The 19527-nt window shown below is 42.3% G+C and overlaps 1 protein-coding gene across 1 annotated transcript in view; it reads left to right on the top strand.

The window, feature by feature from the left end:
* SerT (Serotonin transporter) overlaps positions 1-19527 on the top strand; it is a 1090530-nt gene that overhangs the window by 900568 nt on the left and 170435 nt on the right. The window contains exons 6-7 of the mRNA XM_067141695.2: positions 2788-2922; positions 8362-8465. Coding sequence (XP_066997796.2) covers positions 2788-2922; positions 8362-8465 — 239 coding nt within the window. The remainder of the gene's footprint in view (positions 1-2787; positions 2923-8361; positions 8466-19527) is intronic.

The raw sequence follows: 19527 nt of genomic DNA, 5'->3' as shown, positions 1-19527 counted from the left end.
TCTGAACACCCTAGCTGCTTGGGCACGTTGGGTTTTGTAGGTTTCCCAATCATTTTCTGATTTCGTAGAGTTGTACTGTTTCCACGCATTGAGTCTTTCTTGGAGGACTGATTCGCAGGTACTATTCCACCAGGCATGCTTTTAGCTTCTCTTGATTTCTGCAACGTCTTTGGCGGCCTCAAAAAGGAGACTTTTGGCGTTGTTAAAGTCACAGTCATTTGGTCTAGCCTTCTCCTGGAACTCCTCGACCCTTTGCCGAAGTTTATCATTGTCGAAGCGTGTGATCTGTTTGGTTGTCTTCCTTGTGTTTGCGGGAATTGGTTTGAATTTGATAAGAGACATATAATGATCTGAGGCCACATTGATGCCTTTCTTTACCTTGACATTCATAATCTCAGGGCTGTTTCTCCTGGAGATCGCAACATGATCAATTTGGAACTCTCCGAGAGCTTGCACGGGAGAACGCCAAGTCATTTGCTTTCTGGGTAGATGGCGAAAGTGGGTCGACATGACCTGCAGGTTGTGATTTTCGCAAATGGTCACCAGTCTTTTGCCGTTGGGATTGGTTCTTTTGTGAGCAGGGTAATTTCCTATAACTTTCTTGTACTTCTGCTCACGATCTAGTTGGGCATTGAAGTCACCCAAAAGAAGCTTGACATGGTGTTTGGGGATTTTGTTCAATTTTTCATCCAGTAGGTCCCAGAAATTATCAACTTCGTCTGGATCAGACTTGTTCTTATCGTTTGTAGGAGCATGTGCGTTAACTAGGGCGTAGGTTTTGTTCGCGCATTTAATTGTGAGTATAGACAATCTGCCATTCACAGGTTCGAAATTTGCAACCGATTTAAGGATCTTGGTTCTAACAGCAAACGCGGTTCCAAGCATCACAGCTCCATTGAGGATTCCTCTTTTCGCTTTGCTCTTGAAAAATCGGTAGCCTTCAGATTCAAAAATCTCTTCATCTGGGTACCTTGTTTCCTGTAGGGCCACTATGGATATCTGATTTTCGTGAAGAGCTTTGGTGAGGGTTTTCAGCTTGCCAGTTTTTGTAAGTGAATTTATGTCGAAAGTTGCTAGAAAGGTTTTAGTTTTTTTTATCCTGAGTTTTTGACTCTTCGGGGTACACCGAGACGCTCCGACTCGTCTCTTGCATGATGTCGAGTCTCCCCCAGAATCCGAACGAGACTGGTGCGCCGTGGCGTTCACGACGAGGGATTTATCCGAAGATTTACCCCCTGGGGTATGTTTCTTGAAATGTTGTGCCATCATGCTTTTTGACTTGACTTTGCTTTGGACGGGTACCCATCCTTTTACAACTAGGGTTGTTAGCCCTAGAGGTTGCCTCAAGATGTTTTCTGGCTTCTGGTCATTTACCAGTCTTCGCCGTAACCCTGGCAAGGGACCAGTTTTTTTCACGGTGGTATTTTATTTCCCTACTACCCTCTGACTCTGCTGGCGGCAGAGCCAGCGAGCTTCCCCAATTCCAATGGGATGCGCCCGATGGAGGTAACCGGTAAATCCCCACACGGGAATTATTATTATTATTATTATTATTATTATTATTATTATTATTATTTATATATTATATATATTATAATTATTATTATTATTTTACTGCCCTTTGATTTAGATGAACCTGGGTTCGATTCCAGGCCAGGCAGAGGTTTTTATCTGCGTATGGTTAATTCCTCTTTGGTGTTTGTGTTAGTCTTAATATACTTCCCTTCGTTTACAGTACAAACAACACACCACTCTACTATCCAACTCAGAAACGCACGACAGTGAATATATCCCTCATCATAGTCCGTAAAAGTGGCCGAATTTACAATAAGTGCCGATCCTAATAAATTTAGAAAAATACCAGAAAGAACTTAGATCTTGGCTAAGGAACTGGACTATAGTAAAATCTATCTCATTTTAGGAAATGGAGAAAGACAAAATATTTTTCGCTTTATGCTTGATGCTGTTCTTATAGTTTCATGAAAATAAGCATCGACGAGGTATGTTTCCACTTCGGTATCCTTATCGTAAATGATCGGGAAAACAGATTGTTTTGGAAGATGAAATTAGATTTTTAAAATTAATAATCACCGAGAAATGTTTGATTCGTTTTTAAGTACAGTTGTGTTCCTGGTAGAATGTGGTGACGCCACCAGCGGCGAAATTCCTGCTTCCCAGCGTGCAGGAAAATGTGGGGCTATAGCCTAAACGATAATCCAAGACTCGTATGGTCATGAGCCTACGATCTGCGGTACTGAGTTTACGACTGCGTATTCGTATCGTGACATGAGGTATCCCACTGATAATTAATGGATTACATTTGTATTTGCTCGCACAGATCTCTAATTGGTATCCGTCTGCGTTGTAAATATAATATTTTCATTTAACCTAATTATGTTTTTATTCTAGACCTCGACACTGTTTCAGTATACAGTAATCAGGAGATAGTGGGTTCGAACCCCACTGTCGGCAGCCCTGAATATGGTTTTCCGTGGTTTCCCGTTTTCGCACCAGGCAAATGCTGGGGCTGTACCTTAATTAAGGCCACGGCCGCTTCCTTCCCATTCCTAGGTCTTTCCTATCCCATCGTCGCCATAATACATATCTGTGTAGGTGCGACGTAAAGCAAATAGCAAAAAAAAGACACTGTTTCATGTGTATCTTATATATTAGTGTTTTGGGTGATCGAAGGCAGGGCCATCAAACACCTTACGAATGTAGTCATTAATATCGTTATTCTTCTAATGTGCTTACAAATTGTCATTTCTATCGTTGTTTCCATTCCAGGCCGTGTGGGTGACTGCCCTGGCACCATATGTGGTGCTCTTCATCCTCCTGGTCAGGGGAGTTACGTTACCAGGAGCTAACGATGGAATTCGCTACTACCTCACTCCAGAGTGGAGCAAGCTCAAAAATACACGGGTAAGTCCTTTGCTTCATTAAAACATGCATCATCAAATTGCTTTAGCGGATAGTAAACCTTAAATTTAGTCCATTTCAGTCACAGAAAAGAATAATGTGCGGGAGCGTCAGTACTTCAGGCTTTGTCCAGAAGATCGTGTCACAGACAACAGTTTAGTTTCAACGTGTTAGTTTGGTATTTCCCTCGCTTATACACCATCATAGTGAAATCAGTTACCGCACTCGTCAGGAGAGCTAGAGATTCATTTTTGAATTCTTGGAATGAACATTATTTTTTACTATTTCAACTCAGAAAATCAATTTTGTGGCGATGAATTTGTATTCTTCGGTAACCGTGTCACACAATATTTGGTGTGCAGCTTCATTGTCCATCAATAGGGCCCGGATATTTTAAAAATGCATATGTGCATATGCAAATGCATATTTTGAATGTTAGTGCATATGCAGGTATATTTCTCTCTTATGTGTAATCGATTAAGATTTCTGAGTGAAATAAAAAATCTAATGAACTCTATATGTTGTACACCCCTTGGCAATACGAAAAGCCTTCCTCTGATCAAGGAAAGGCCTTTCAGTGTCGCAATATAAGCAAGTAGACGGATAATGACCCATTCCACAACACCTATTTCCTTCTTTCTGACGTTCCTTTTTCCTTACACTAGCCTACCAAGGTTTGTTTAAACAAGTGCCTTCATCTGTTAACTTGCCGGTCATCTATTGCAGTGTTTTATCAAATTAAACTGTAAAAATGCCTAAAGATAAGAGCTCTAGGTCTTTTTAATTTACCAGCGGATATCAGGTAATAGTGTCCATACTAGTGACGGTGATGTAGTGTACTGTCAAGTGTGCAACAAGAGTGTAAAATGTGATTTAAAAACTTCAAATTGAAAAGCATTCGAAAACAACTTCACATCTCAGATCAAAACAGCAGAATAAGAATACGTACAGTAACAGCTACAATACTTTTAACCGACGTGAAAATACGGTGTGAAGTTAATACATTTTCTGCTGATATTTTCAAAGCTTTTGTATGCAGCAACATTCCGCTGCATAAACTGAATAATCCACATCTACGCTCGTTTCTTGAAAAGTATTGTGCTAATCAAAGGATACCAGATGAATCTACCCTTAGGAAGAACTATTTGCTTTCACTGCTTGCTTCTGTCGTTGATTCGATACGATCAGGCATAGGAGGGAACTGTGCCTGGATATCGGTTGATGAAACAACCGATTCGTGTGGTCGATACATTGCGAACTTCATCGAAGGTAAATTATGTCCGGAAGGCTCCATGCCTAATGGTTATCGTGCTGGCCTTTGGCCACAGGGGTTCCGGGTTCGATTCCCGGCAGGGTCGGGAATTTTAACCATAATTGGTTAATTTCGCTGGCACGGGGGCTGGGTGTATATGTCATCTTAATCATCATTTCATTCTTATCAAGACGCGCAGGTTGCCTACGGACGTCAAATCGAAAGACCTGCATCTGGCGAGCCGAACTTGTCCTCGGACACTCCCGGCACTAAAAGCCATAAGTCCGGATGAACCCGGCAAACCTCATTTACTTCCGTGCAAAGAAACAACGACGCTACAGTTGCAAGATTTGTTAACGATTCCGTGCGACTTCCGTAGCCTGGCGAATCGGAGAGTTATTGTTACAAAGTGCGCCTTTTATTCACAGATGCAGCTTCGTATATGTTGAAAGCTGGTCAGTCTTTTCGAGTATGTTTTCCAAATCTCATCCATGTCACATGTTTGGCCCATGGATTGCATCGTATTGCAGAAGATATACGTACCCTCTTTCCATCTGTCAAGAAAGTAATTTCAAGTGGGGAAAAAACTGTTCCTAAAAGCACCAGCTCGTGTACAGTTGTACAGAACTCATCTGCCTCAGGTTTCTCTTCCGCAGAAACCTGTTCTTACAAGATGGAGAACTTGGTTATCCGCAGTATCGTTCTACCAGGAGAACTTTAACCAAGTGAAAGATGTGGTTAAAATTATTGATGATAGTCATACTGCGTGTGTTCCTGAAGCAAAGTGCGCATTTGAATCTGAAACTGTATATAAGAATATCAGTTTCATCCATGTGCATTATTCGTCACTTTCGAAGGCGATTAATAGCCTAGAAACTCGTGGTGTATCCCTACACAAATCCCTTCAGTTAATTCAAAACACCATTGGTTTTTTTAAATGCTGTCCCTGGGGAAAATGGAGAAAAGATTAAAAGGAAACTCAGTGCGGTGTTGGACTCGAACCCAGGACTGAAGAAGATTCAATCCATAGGCAAATACATAAGTGGAATCAGGCTGTCTTTGCCAGAAGAATGTTCCGAACTGTCAGTGCCAGTGTACAAGTATTGCTCAGTTACGTCCGTCGACGTAGAACGATCATTTTCAGCGTGTAAATTAATTATGTCCGACAATAGAAAGCCGTCGACCCCTGAAACCATTGAAAAACTCTTGATAACCTACTGCATGCATCATTTTCCAAGGAATGAAACATGTTTGTCAGTTTAACACTGAGTTAAAATTAAATAATACGTTTGGTAATTGTACTATGTTTTATTTTAGTGCATATTTTCGTGCATATTTTCAGTATTTTAGTGCTTATGTGCATGCATATTTTCGGAGTTTTTAGTGCATATGAATCCGGGCCCTATCCATCAAACACCAGAGATTTGTTATTGTAGCTTCTAAATTCAAGAAAGTCCGACTCGTTGGCTGAATGGTCAGCGTACTGGCCTTCGGTTCAGAGGGTCCCGGGTTCGATTCCCGGTCGGGTCGGGGATTTTAACCTTAATTGGTTAATTCCAATGGCCCGGGGGCTGGGTGTTTGTGCTGTCCCCAACATCACTGCAACTCACACACCACACATAACACTATCCTCCACCACAATCACTCGCAGTTACCTACAAATGGCAGATGCCGCTCACCCTCATCGGAGGGTCTGCCTTACAAGCGCTGCACTCGGCTAGAAATAGCCACACGAAATTATTATTATAATTCAAGAAAGGCTTGGGACTTCGCATACTTTGTATCAAAAGGAGAATATTTTTGCATGGACAAGAAAACAAGCATGAAACAAGGTTCGCCCTATGACCCTCGACCTGTCGAACTAAAAAGCTTCGATCAGTCCAAACCCTGGTGTCCAAACATACGAATGAAATATTACATCTCTGTTCGGGTAAAAGGTCATATCTCCCAATGCTCTTCCTATCCATTATTTTCCTTAAAACTGGTCAAGCCTCCTAGCCTCATATGGACATTTTAGTCTATCAGAACAACGTCGAATTTGACCGTGACAGGATTGTGGCCTCCTTGGATTGTGGGTGGAGTTTGCCCCGCGGCAGGATCGTGGCCTACTTGGACTGGGGTTTATCGTTCCATGATAGTGCTGTTTGAGTCAGTCGGGATCCCATGACTGCCATGAGAAAATGAAGTCGATGGGACGAAGAGGACCAGACAGAACTTCACACAGGATATCAGCGGCCCCGGCCACTAATGCCTGAGGGGACATATATATCCACGTACCCCTGCGGGATCGTAGAGCGATGTCGCGTACTCTCAACCAGGAACATGGCTCGTACGCAAGACAAGTGTCCGCATTGACAGTCTGCAGCACCACGGACTGTCAGCATGGCGACCATTCTTGCGGCTTCCATTGATGCTGCAGAAGAGGCAGGGATGCATTGAACGACAACCATGGACACAGGAATGGCACCATATTGTCTTTTCAGATTAATCCCGGTTCTACGTACAGTATTATGATGGATGTATCCCTGTGTGGGGGTACCGAGGAGGACGAAGGTTGCTAACCTTCATTCGTCATCGTTATACGGACCCAGCATCCGGAGTACCATTGGGCACACATCCCGGTCATCTACTGTTCGTATAGCCGGTCATTTGCACAGCCGCTGTTACAATTCTGATGTCCGTGGCTGTGCCTTATATTTGAGGCCTCCGTGACGCTACCTCACAACAGGACAATGCATGACAGTATGTTACTCGTCCTGTCCTGACCTTCCTCGATACAGAGGATGTTCGACTGTTGACCTGGCCAGCACGTTCTACAGATCTGTCACCAATTGATAACATCTGGTCATGGGTTGCCAAGAGACTGGCACGCCACCACTCGCCACCCACTGTGTTTGATGAACTCTGGCATAGAGTTGAAGCCGCGTAGAATGATGTCATCCAAGCTCAATTCTACACGATGCCCAACTAGATTACAGCTATTATTATTGACTGATTTGGGCATGCCCTGTACCTCAAAATTGGCTGTAAAGTGAATTATCTCTTCCACCCATCATAATGTAAGTGTACAATAAATATGATCCTGCTCTCTGGTTATCTTCCTGGTGTAGCTGTTTTTAATGACCAGCAGTGTAGAAACATTGGGAGTTTAATAATTTCTCGAGCTGAAGCCTGATTTTGTTAGGCTTCTCTTTAAATGTTCTCAAACCATTTGTCTTAAAAATGTTTCTATTTTGCCTTAATGAAATGTTGACAAGTTCATCTGTTCTAGGACAAATCCGTTGGTGACTCCTGCCCTGACAAATAGATGAAGGGATGTCAGCGATATGATTATAACCAAGGAAAATAAAGTTCAGAAGAAGATACATTATTTTAGCCTTTATTATTATTATTCTAAAAATTATAATGACAGTCGGTGGTTGAAGGATTCCTCAATGCCTAAAATCTTTTCGTCTGTGAAAAGAATCATCATCTGACCATTATTGGCATAACGCTAAAGAAGACGTCACGATTTAAGCTGCTTCTAAATCTTTAGCGGGGGAGTGAGCAAGTGACCTGCACTGCGTCAATGAGCTCTAACACCCAGGCCACTTCTGGGCACAAGTGACATTAAAATTTTTGAAATGTTCAGCTCCCTCGCCATGATAGATTGCTCGGACGGGATTTCTCCGAATACGAGCCGCCACTGCATTCACCAGCTTCTTGATCCTTACACTGAATGGGCCACCCTGCCTCTAGCGGTCATCGACAGTCCCAGTCTCAATGAATCCTTGTATGGTCCGTTTAACACACATTCAACTTGTCTTAAACTGTTTAAGGGTTGTGAAATTGCCTTCAGCTGATTTCCCAAACCACTGCCATTCGATTTTCGTAATCCCCTCAGCCCATTACTAATAATTCCAAAAACATTTTCTTCTGGAGCTCAGCTCAGACTGACTCCCCTAATGTGTCGTTGCAAGACTGGTTTCCGGCCTGGAAAACCGTTTGTACAGACTGTCAAAAGTCTGTAACATTATTTTTGGTAAAACTAAATACAATATTGTTATTTATTCCCAGACTGTGGTGGGGGATCATAATCATACTCGACAGGAACAGAACTGTGGCCCTGTTTCTCAGAAATATTCCCTTTCTAATGAACATAGTGCTATTATTTATTTCTTTATTATTCACCATAATGTTTCTTCCCACAGGTGTGGATTGATGCAGCTACACAAATATTCTTCTCCCTGGGGCCGGGTTTTGGAACCCTGTTAGCATTATCGAGTTACAATAAGTTCAACAACAACTGCTATCGGTAAGTTATCACAAAGTTTATTTCTTACTACAATACCTCTTCAATTCCTTGGATGAAATCTTAATATGCACATATTATTAATTAAGTTTAATTGTCCGGGTTTTTGTCTGAATGACCAGCGTAGTGGCCTTCGGTTCAGAGGGCCATAGGTTCGATTCGCTGTGGGGTCGGTGACTTTAACTTTGTATGGTCAATTCCTCTAGTTTCCGGGCTGGGATTTTGTGTTTGTCTTAATATCCATCCTCATTTACATACAACACATCACACTAGAAACCACAAGAGAAACATACGGTTGGTGTCCGGTCGTAAAATTCGACTAAATCCATATGAAGTACAAACCCCAGGTAATTTGGATAAGGCCAGAAAAAAAAAAAGACATACAGTATCATTAGCCGATTAAAATGATGAACTTCGTAGGATTTTTTTTTGCTAGTGGCTTTACGCCAAACCGACACAGGTAAGTCTTATGGCGACGATGGGATAGGGAAGGCCTAGGAATGGGAAGGAAGCGGCCATGTCCTTAATTAAGGTACAGCCCCAGCATTTGCCTGGTGTGAAAATGGGAAACCACGGAAAACCATCTTCAAGGCTGCCGACAGTGGGATTCGAACCCCTATCTTCCGGATGCAAGCTCACAGCCGCACGCCCCTAACCGCACGTCCAACTCGCCCCGTAGGAATTTTTTTATTTAAAAAAGTAAGTATTCTCTATTCCTTCGTGTCTTACTGTCGGTGACTTCCTTCCAATGATCACACTCTGAAGAGCATCATGTTTGGTCATGTTGAGGTATTTCCTAGTTGATGGTAATATTAATAAAAATATTGGCGTTTATGAGTATTACGTAGCTCCATTCACATACATTTCAGTGTAATTTTGTGGTTCACTAAAATATATTTCTTAGATCATTTATGTCGTTATTATTCTCACTCTGGAACAAATCGCTTTTCTTTACACAAACCTACTGCGTTTGTTCTATATCCTGTTGGCAATGACTTGATTTTTCAATGAGGTAAATCACTCGTCTACATTCTACCACATCCGTGTGGTTCTGATTCCATGTAAAACAGGAGGTCCCGTGACTGTCATCACGGTATCAACAACTACGTCAAAATTGAAGGTTGCTTACTTGTCTTTTATTTATTTATTATGCATCATTTAGATGCAAGTTTTAACGTAGTGGTAGGTTTGCTTGCTCGATGCCGCCCACCTTATAGAACGAACAGTAATTCACCACTGATATGTGTTAGAATAATATTAAAGATAACTTTTCGTTTACAACATGTTCGTTTCAATTTTGAATTATCTGCTAAATTATTACTGGATATGCTTCTTGTATAGTGATTTACGGAACATCTCTTGAAAGCTCTTAATGTGAATGGGCCAGACTGAGTAACTCAGATGGTAAAGCGCAGGCCTTCTGAACTCAACTTGCAAGGTTCGATCCTGTCTCAGTCTGGTGGTATTTGAAGGTGCTCAAACACGCCAGTCTCGCGTCGGCATATTTACCAGCACATAAATGAACTCCTGTGGGACAACATTCCGGCACCTCGGGGTCTCCAAAAGCCGTAAAAGTAGTTAATGGGACGTAAAACCAAAAACATTATTATAATATGAAGGAGTTCAAGGTTTTGTCGGGCAAAGTTTGATTTCAAAGGAATAAAAGCAACTAGAAATTCCATGTGATAACTGATGCGAAGTCAAACGACTTTCTTTTCTGTTTAATTTACGTCGCACCGAGGCAGATAAGTCTTATGGTGACGATATGATAGGAAAGGGCTAGGACTGGGAAAGAATCGACCGTGGCCTTAAGGTACAGCCCCAGCATTTGCCTTCTGTGAAAATGGGAAATCACTAAAAACCAACTTCAGGGCTGTCAACAGTAGGATTCGAACTCACCATATCCCGGTTGCAAGTTAACAGCTACGTGGCCTATAACGCGTGACCATCTTATCGGTCAGATGAATTTTAAAATAGCATTGAAACAAACTTCCACGCAATCGTGAGAAAGATATTGGACTCTGATTATTCTTAAATGTTGCCATTTTGAGGTCAACACATCCATGTGCAAACAAGATATAAACTATAATAATAATAATAATAATAATAATAATAATAATAATAATAATAATAATAATAATAATGTCCGACTCGTTGGCTGAATGGTCAGAGTACTGGCCTTCGGTTCTGAGGGTCCCGGGTTCGATTCCCGGCCGGGTCGGGGACTTTAACCTTCATTGCTTAAATCCAATGGCCCGGGGGCTGGGTGTTTGTGCTGTCCCCAACATCCCTGCAACTCACACACCACACATAACACTATCCTCCACCACAATAACACGCAGTTACCTACACATGGCAGATGCCGCCCTTCCTCATCGGAAGGTCTGCCTTACAAGGGCTGCACTCGGCTAGAAATAGCCATACGAAATTATAAATAATAATAATAATAATAATAACAATAATAATAATATGGAGCTCTAACAGTCATATATGGCCACGTTTTCATGTCTCCCTTTGTTGGTGAGTTAGCTGTGAGGGAGACGGTGGCCGATGCTGCATTCCCTGAGAGGTTCCTAGGAGACAAGTTAGCGATACTTTTAATAAAGAACGGGGAGGTAATCTTCCAATTCAACGCGGAGGTAGTGGAGTAACTAATAAAGAAAACTTTAATACTGGTACCGTGAAAAGTAATTAAAAACGCTGAAAGAGAAGTTTTTTAAGGAATTGGGACCAACTTTAACATTGTCTCCGTCATTTGCGGCCGTTCGGCGACGCGGAAAGCGAGGGTAAGGACAACATTTTCATAGTAGTATTCTTCTGAACGAAATTAGGTGTATCTACAACGTGAGGTTGAATAAAATTTGGAAGATTCTTGCCTACTTTTTTTTTGCTAGTTGCTTTACGTCGCACCGACACAGTGAGCCGAACATACCTTTACCACCTCGGCTAGACAACCCATGAAAGAACTGAACATTTGTTGCTTATTTTTAGTTATAAAACTAGTCCGGCTCCTTGGCTGAGTGGTCTCCGATTCCCGGCCGAGTTGGGGGTTTTAATCTTTAAGCTCTTAATTCCCTTGTCTCGAGGACTGGGCATTTGTGCTGTACCCAACATTCATGCAACCCATTCACCATAAACACCACCATCCTCAAACACTTATTTTAGTAAACTTGCCACACTCAAACCATGCAACCTCCTTCTCATTATTATTATTATTATTATCATTATTATTATTATTATTTATAACACTTAAATGTATTTGAAATATACATAGAAAAATGTTTGGTGTGATGATAAAGTGGCCTTCAACGATTCTTTCGCATGAGCTATGCGATATGTTCGCCATCATTTGTTTCCTCCGCACTCGCAACAGTGTCCCTACTAAGAGCAACAAGCCACCTCCACGCCATTGCCTCAAGATAAGGCCGTTTTTACCTCCTCTGTATTCGGGTAACTTGGTCAAAATTACATCTATATTTCACAGAACAAATATAAGCTGCTTTCTTCAATGAAAATACTCATACCATAACGAGAAGGAAATGTGATCACTCCCAACCTCATCCGTGATGGTTAGTGGATCGGTGGACAAGAAGCGCAGCGACTGACACTGTCAATTGCCAAACACGTGTTTGAACATCCGGGTAGGCTAATAAGTTACCGTCAACTGTCCTCAGAATGGTTTTCGGTGCTTTTAATTTCTCACTTCTAGGCAAATGCCGGGACAACTCCAATTCGTAGGCTACTCCGGATCCCTTATGACCCTTCACCTCACCTCAAATCACCACCTCGCATCTCTTTTCCAGAGAAAGGGCGTCACCCCCTAAGTGGCCGGCCTTACCCCTTCAGGTTAACGAATGAAAACTTAAAAATATATTTAAAAATAGGCATGAAGTTCGTTCAAACGTGTGTGTATTCGTTTCGAAAGACGAATGCAGTGTCAGTAATGTTCTTAACAAGCACTGAGTGCGTTAAAAGTATTTATTAAATAATAACTGAACCGTTCTCTTTCGTTCCGGGTTTTAGATTGGGATACAATCAAATAACGGGTGAAAGGCTTTTTTTAGCCGGCCAAGGCTAAAGGATTTCATTACTTGAAGTGTAAACTCTTCTTCAGGTAAAAGGATATCCGGCGAGACTTCCAAGCTCAGATTTCTGCTAAGTCTCCGTGCAAATTTTCAAAATTTTCAAAAGTAGCGGACAGCTGCTGATGGTGAATATTTTATCTTAATTCAGTTCTGTGTGTGCTGTCAAAGTCCTTGGTTTAGAGATCAATGAACCAAAGTCTAAGTACATGATAACTGAAAGGGCAAGAAGAGACTGAGAGAGTCTCTATTTTAGAGGGTACACCTTTGAAGCAGTAGACAGCTTCATATATCTTGGCTCGGTTGTAACATCAGAAAACAAAGTGGCGGCAGACATAAAAAATCGCTTTAAAACTACCAATAGAGCATACAGGGCATTGTACCCTCTCCTGGGCACTAAAGATCTAAGCAGGAAATTAAAATTGAATCCTTATAAAACAGTGATAAAACCAGTCCTAATGTACGGCAGTGAGGCATGGGCACTACTTGAGGTTATGGATAAGAAACTGGATATATGGGAAAGGAAAGTGTTGAGGAAGATATTTGGCTCTGTGAAAGATGAGAGGTATGGAGGGCTAGAACCAAGGAAGAAATAGAAGATACAAAGAACCTGATATGGTGCCTCAGTCAAAATGGGAAGAATAAGATATATAGGACATGTACAAGGGATGGAAGAAGACAGATACCCAAAGAAGTCTCTAACAGGACAGCTTGGTCGTAGAAGAATGAGAGGTCGACCCCATGTGAGAGGCGGACCTGAGAGCTATTGGAGTGAGGAGATGGCGTACATGTGGTCAAGGAGGCCAAGACTCTCTGAGAACCCTAGCGCCATGGAGTAAGTTAGTCTGGGTGTAATCCATTGCATAATGTTGGATTTAAAGTTTAAACAAGCTCCTTCAAAACTGATTTCCTGTTTAACTACGACCATTATTGATATCAAATAAAGAACAATGCTACCTAGTAGAATTAACTGAAGTTCACTGACAGATTCCAGGAGATTTTCCGTAGGCAATGCCTGTCGAACGGACAGAGGCGAAAGGGAAGGATTTATTTTTACAGGTTGTTTTACGTCACACCGACACAGATAGGTCTTACGTCGATGGGACAAGAAAGGGCTAGGAGTGGGAAGGAAGCGGCCATGGCCTTAGGTAAGGTACAGCCCCAGCATTTGCCTGGTGTGGGAATGGGAAGCCACGGAAAACTACCTTCACGGTGCCGACAGTGGTGTTCGAACCCACTATCTCCCGAATGCTGGATACTGGTCGCACTTAAGCGACTGCAGCTGTCGAGCTCGGTGGAGCTTGTTGTGACAGACTGATAAAAGAGGTACAGCCACATGCTGCGTATGGTCAAGGAGTATACTTCTCACTGACAGACATCTGGTAGGCGGATACCACACCAGGGACCTGACCCGATGTTCGTCTTTCTACCTCTAAATCTCAAGGACGAGTTCGTTCTCTCGAATGTTATACACAATTTACAGCAGGTCAAACTGTTGTGACACAAAATTCAGCTGATTAAACAGTGCCAAACCCGACTTTTGGTTTCGTTGTACGCCAATACTGAATTCTAAGGCACATAAACGTAAGTAGTATAATAAGCGGGTTCGGCGGCCACCTCCACCTCAGGCTCCCAGTGGCCACCTCCACCTCCACCTCAGCCAGAGGCCTCCCAGATGCCTCCTCCACCTCCACCTCAGCCAGAGGCCTCCCAGAGGTCTCCTCCACCTCCCGCGGGAAATTTGAATTTGTAAACAAAGCCACGTGCTTTTTGACAGCTGTCATCGACAACAACGCATCGCTAACCTCAGTACTGCCATCTTGACGGGCCTAAACCTCAGTAGTGAGAAATTAACCTAACTAGCGCGAGGTAAACAAAGCCACGTGCTTTTTGACAGATTTGTAAACAAAGCCACGTGCTTTGTGACAGCTCTCATCAACAACAACGCATCGCTAACCTCAGTACTACCATCTTGACGGGCCTAAACCTCAGTAGTGCCAACTTAACCTAACTAGCATGAGGTAAACAAAGCCACGTGTTTTTTGACAGCCACGTGCTTTTTGACAGATTTGTAAACAAAGCCACGTGCTTTTTGACAGACAACAACGCATCGCTAACCTCAGTACTACCATCTTGACGGGCCTAAACCTCAGTAGTACCAACTTAACCTAACTAGCGCGAGATAAACAAAGCCACGTGCTTTTTGACAGCCACGTGCTTTTTTGACAGCTGTCATCCACCATCTTTAAACTACAGAGCACCGTGCTGCCCTCTTTCGTCACCTGTCATCGGCAGTGCTGCCATCTTGACGGGCCTAAACCTTAGTGCTACCAACTTAACCTCACTAGCTCGAGATAAACAAATCCACGTGCTTTTTGACAGCTACGTGCTTTTTTGATAGCTGTCATCCGCCATCTTTAATCTATAGAGTACAGTGCTGCCCTCTTTAGCTACTTACCTTTGAAATGTGGTGGCGGATAATTTGAAAAATGCTTTTCGACAAGCAGCCATCTTTAATCCAGAGAGAACAGTGCTGCCCTCTATGTGGTGGCGGCAAATTGAAAAATTCCACGTGCTCTTGTTTGAAAACAAACTCACGTGCTTTTTTGACAGCTGTCATCTGCCATCTTTAATCTATAGAGCACAGTGCTGCCCTCTTTAGTTTGAAATGTGGTGGTGGTAAATTCCACGTGCTCTTGTTTGGAAACAAAGCCACGTGCAGCTGTCATCCGCCATCTTTAATCAACAGAGCACCGTGCTGCTATCATGCGGGCAATTTCATCACCTGTCATCCGCCATCTTTAATCCACAGAACACCGTGCTGCCCTCTTTATGGCTACTACCTTAAGCACGTAGTAGCGGACAATTTGAAAAGTTCTGTTAGCTATCATCCGCCATCTTTAATCAAGAGAGCACCGTGCTGCCATCTTTAGCTAGATACTTTTGAAATGTGGTGGCGGCAAATTGAAAAATTCCACGTGCTCTTGTTTGGAAACAAACTCACGTGCTTTTTCGACAGCTGCCATCCGCCATCTTTAATCAACAGAGCATAGTGCTGCCCTCTTTAGTTTGAAATGTGATGGCGGCAAATTCCACGTGCTCTTGTTTGGTAAACATAGCCATGTGCTTTTTTGACAGCTGTCATCCGCCATCTTTAATACAGAGAGCACCGTGCTGCCCTCTTTATCGTAGTAGATGTAAATTCGTCACCTGTCATCCGCAGTGCTGCCATCTTTAGCTAGATACCTTTGAAATGTGGTGGCGGATAATTTAAAAAGAAAAATTCTACAGCAGCCCTCTCTCGACGCTAATTGCATAAGATGGCGGCTATACATGACTCCTTAAGGGTGCTTACGCAAGATGGCTGCTATACACAGGTTCTTATGAGACGCCCTTGGGATGCTTGCGCAAGATGGCAGTTATACATGGCTCCTTATGAGATACCCTAGGGATGCTTGCGCAAGATAGCGGCTGATCTTATGGGACGGCTTAAGGGTCCTTGGACAAGATGGCTTGAGACGCCCTAAGGATGCTTGCGCAAGATGGCGGACACAAGATGGCAGCTATACATAACTCCTTATGAGACGCTTTAAGGGTGCTTGCGCAAGATAGTTGCTACTCTTAGCTTAGAGGCTAACGTGTCATGCTAGTTCGATTCATTAAATTTGGGGCTTAAATGCAAAATGTTAAATATATCGAAAACGGTGCACCGTAGAGCAAAACGGACAAAATTTTTCTGCCTAATACCTCGGTTCGCAGTATGAGGAACAAGAAAAACATAGTCTAATGATGAGATCAACGGTTCGGTTCCTACTTAGGCCCTTTGGCATTCACTCTGTTTTAGCTTGTATTGAAGCGAGTCTTCGTAACATGATCAGGTTTAGCTATGGTAGAGAGTATAACGTGCCGTGCAGGTTCGATTCATTAAATTTGGGGCTTAAATGCAAAATGTTAAATATCTCGAAAACGATGCATCGTAGAGCAAAACGGACAAAATTTTTCCGCCTAATACGTAGGTTCGTAGTATCAGGAACAAGAAAAAAACATAGTCTAATGATGAGATCAACGGTTCGATTCCTACTTAAGCCCTTTGGCATTCGCAGCTATCTATTTCCACAAGATGGTGGCTGCTCTTATGAGAAACAAGATGCCTTGAGACGTCCTAGGGATGCTTACGCAAGATGGCAGACACAAAATGGTGACTATACATAGCTCCTTATGAGACGGCCTAGGGGTGCTCGCACAAGATGGCGGCTACTCTTATGAAGAAAGCTAGCTTAGAGGCTACTGCGCAAGATAACAGCTGCTGTTATGCATGTGGTGGAGGGCAATTTGAAATTCTATGTGCTTAATCAACAGAGCACCCTGCTGCCCTCTTTAGCTGAAATGTGGTGGTGGATAATTTGGAAAATTCTTTTGACAGCTATCATCTTTAAAAACAATGGCGACTATACATAGGCTGTTAAGGCCTTATCATTCTCCTCCTCCTCCTCCTCCTCCTCCCCCTCCTCCTCCCCCTTCTCTACCTCCTCCTCCGCCTCTTATGTCAAGGCATAGCTTTATATCGAACAAGTTTAAACCCGCATCGCGAAGGCAAGCGTGTGCAGCGATAACATTATTGTGCATGTTTAGACTTTCGAAACATAAGAAGAGTAGAATCAAACGCTGTACTCGATACGACATGTGATCAGAACATTGATTGATGCGTTCAGAAAACAAAATAAGTGATCAAGACTAGAATCGAACGATGTACTCAATACATCATGTGTTTAGAATATGTCAGGGGATACGCTTGTTCTAAGAAGATCAGATTGAAACATAACAAGACTAGAATAGAACACTGTAATCGATGTTGTTAACTTCAACATGTGATCAGAACATTGATTGATGTGTTCAGAACACAAAATAAGTGATCATGACTAGAATCGAACACTGTACTCGATACAACATGTGATCAGAACATTGATCGACGTGTTCAGAACACGAAATAAGTGATCAAGACTAGAATCGAACACTGTACTCAATACAACATGTGTTTAGAACATGTTAGGGGGTACCCTTGTTATAAGAAGATCAGAATGAAACATAACAAGACTAGAATCGAACACTGTAATCGATGTTGTTAACCTCAACATATGATCAGAACATTGTTTGATGTGTTCAGAGCAAAAGTACAATTTTGATGATTTGCTTAGTGTAAAATCAAAAACTATGGAAACACACTGTGCACATATCGCGTAGCTAACTCGCTCAGTAAGCAATATCGCAAAACTACAACTTCAATGATTTGCATAGTGTAAAAATCAAAAACACACTGTACCCATACTGCGCAGCTAACTCGCTCGGTAAACGATATAGCCAAAGTATAACTTCAAATTATTTACCTTCCATCATTCGTCTTGTGTGTAAAAATCAGTCGAACATGTTATCGCATAAACATGGCTGAAAAAAATCGTGATAGGGTATGGAACCCAGGGGTTACATCTTATCAGAAGGGCAAAAAGGATGAAAGGACTCTTCCTCCTCCTTACCGCACATTCCTTGAAGGGCTAATTGGCTGAAGGGCTAATGGGCAAAAGGGCTAAAGGGCTAAAGGGCTAATGGGCTAAAGGGCTAATGGGCTAAAGGGCTAAAGGAGCAACAACCTCGTCGATCGCTATCAACAAGAACGCTTGTACTTTGTTAAGTGTAGAAAATTAATCTTTATTTGTAAATGGATTCATGTTCAGAACAAGGAATGGAAAATCCCCGAGGTGCGATGAGTTACGTTTTTCGAACTAGTGTTTGGAACGCTGAACTTTTCAAGATGATAGCAGAGAGTTTAGCAATGTTCTGTTGTTGGATTTTAAATTCCGCGCTACAACATGCATAAGGTGGTAGCCTTGAGGTTTACCGCCGTAAAGATGGCAAGAGTGAGGTTAACAATGTTCTGTTGTTGGATTTTAAATTCCGCGCTACAACATGCATAAGGTGGCAGCCTTGAGGTTTACCGCCGTAAAGATGGCAAGAGTGAGGTTAACAATGTTCTGCTGTTGGATTTTAAATTCCGCGCTATAACATGCATAAGGTGGCAGCCTTGAGGTTTACCGCCGTAAAGATGGCAGCAGTGAGGTTAGCGACGCTCTATTGTCCTTCAAAGTGAGGTTAGGGTTCGTCAAGAAGACAGCTGTCAAAAAAGCACGTGGCTATGTTTACCAAACAAGAGCACGTGGTCGTGACGTCACGGTCACGTAATCAATCCTTAGCTCGACGTCGTTAAGAGCAGTATTAGGGTTAGCTATGCTTAAAAGTCTTGGGAACAGAGCAGCAGTATGAATTGCTATGTTTCAAAGCGTGTACACATGACCTATCGATTTTACATGCATCGACCATCGAACTAAACTTCATCCGCTAGATCGTGCTGCTATCTTAGCATAACCTATACCCATAAAATTAAAGTACAATGAATAGCCATGTTTCAAAGCGTGTACACATCACCTATCGATTTTGCATACATCAACTCTCGTACTAAACTTCTTCCGCTAGATTGTGCTGCTATCTTAGCATAACCTATACGCGTGACCTTAAGGTACAAAGAATAGCCATGTTTCAAAGCGTGTACACATTACCTATCGATTTTGCATGCAACAAATATCGTACTAAACTTCTTCCGCTAGGTTGTGCTGCTATCTTAGCATAACTTATACACATGAACTTAAAGTACAAAGAATAGCCATGTTTCAAAGCGTGTACACATTACTTATTGATTTTGCATGCATCAAATATCGTACTAAATTTCTTCCGCTAGATTGTGCTGCTATCTTAGCATAACGTATACCCATGAACTTAAAGTATAATGAATAGTCATGTTTCCAAGCGTGTACACATCAACTATCGAATTTGCATCTATCGACTCTCGTACTAAACTTCTGCAGGTAGATTGTGCTGCTATCTCAGCATAACTAAGACGCATGAACTTAAAGAACAAAGAAGAGCTATGTCTC

The sequence above is a fragment of the Anabrus simplex genome, chromosome 2 (genome assembly GCF_040414725.1).
Source record: "Anabrus simplex isolate iqAnaSimp1 chromosome 2, ASM4041472v1, whole genome shotgun sequence".
Taxonomy (NCBI): domain Eukaryota; kingdom Metazoa; phylum Arthropoda; class Insecta; order Orthoptera; family Tettigoniidae; genus Anabrus; species Anabrus simplex.
This window is presented reverse-complemented; position numbering and strand designations above follow the sequence as displayed.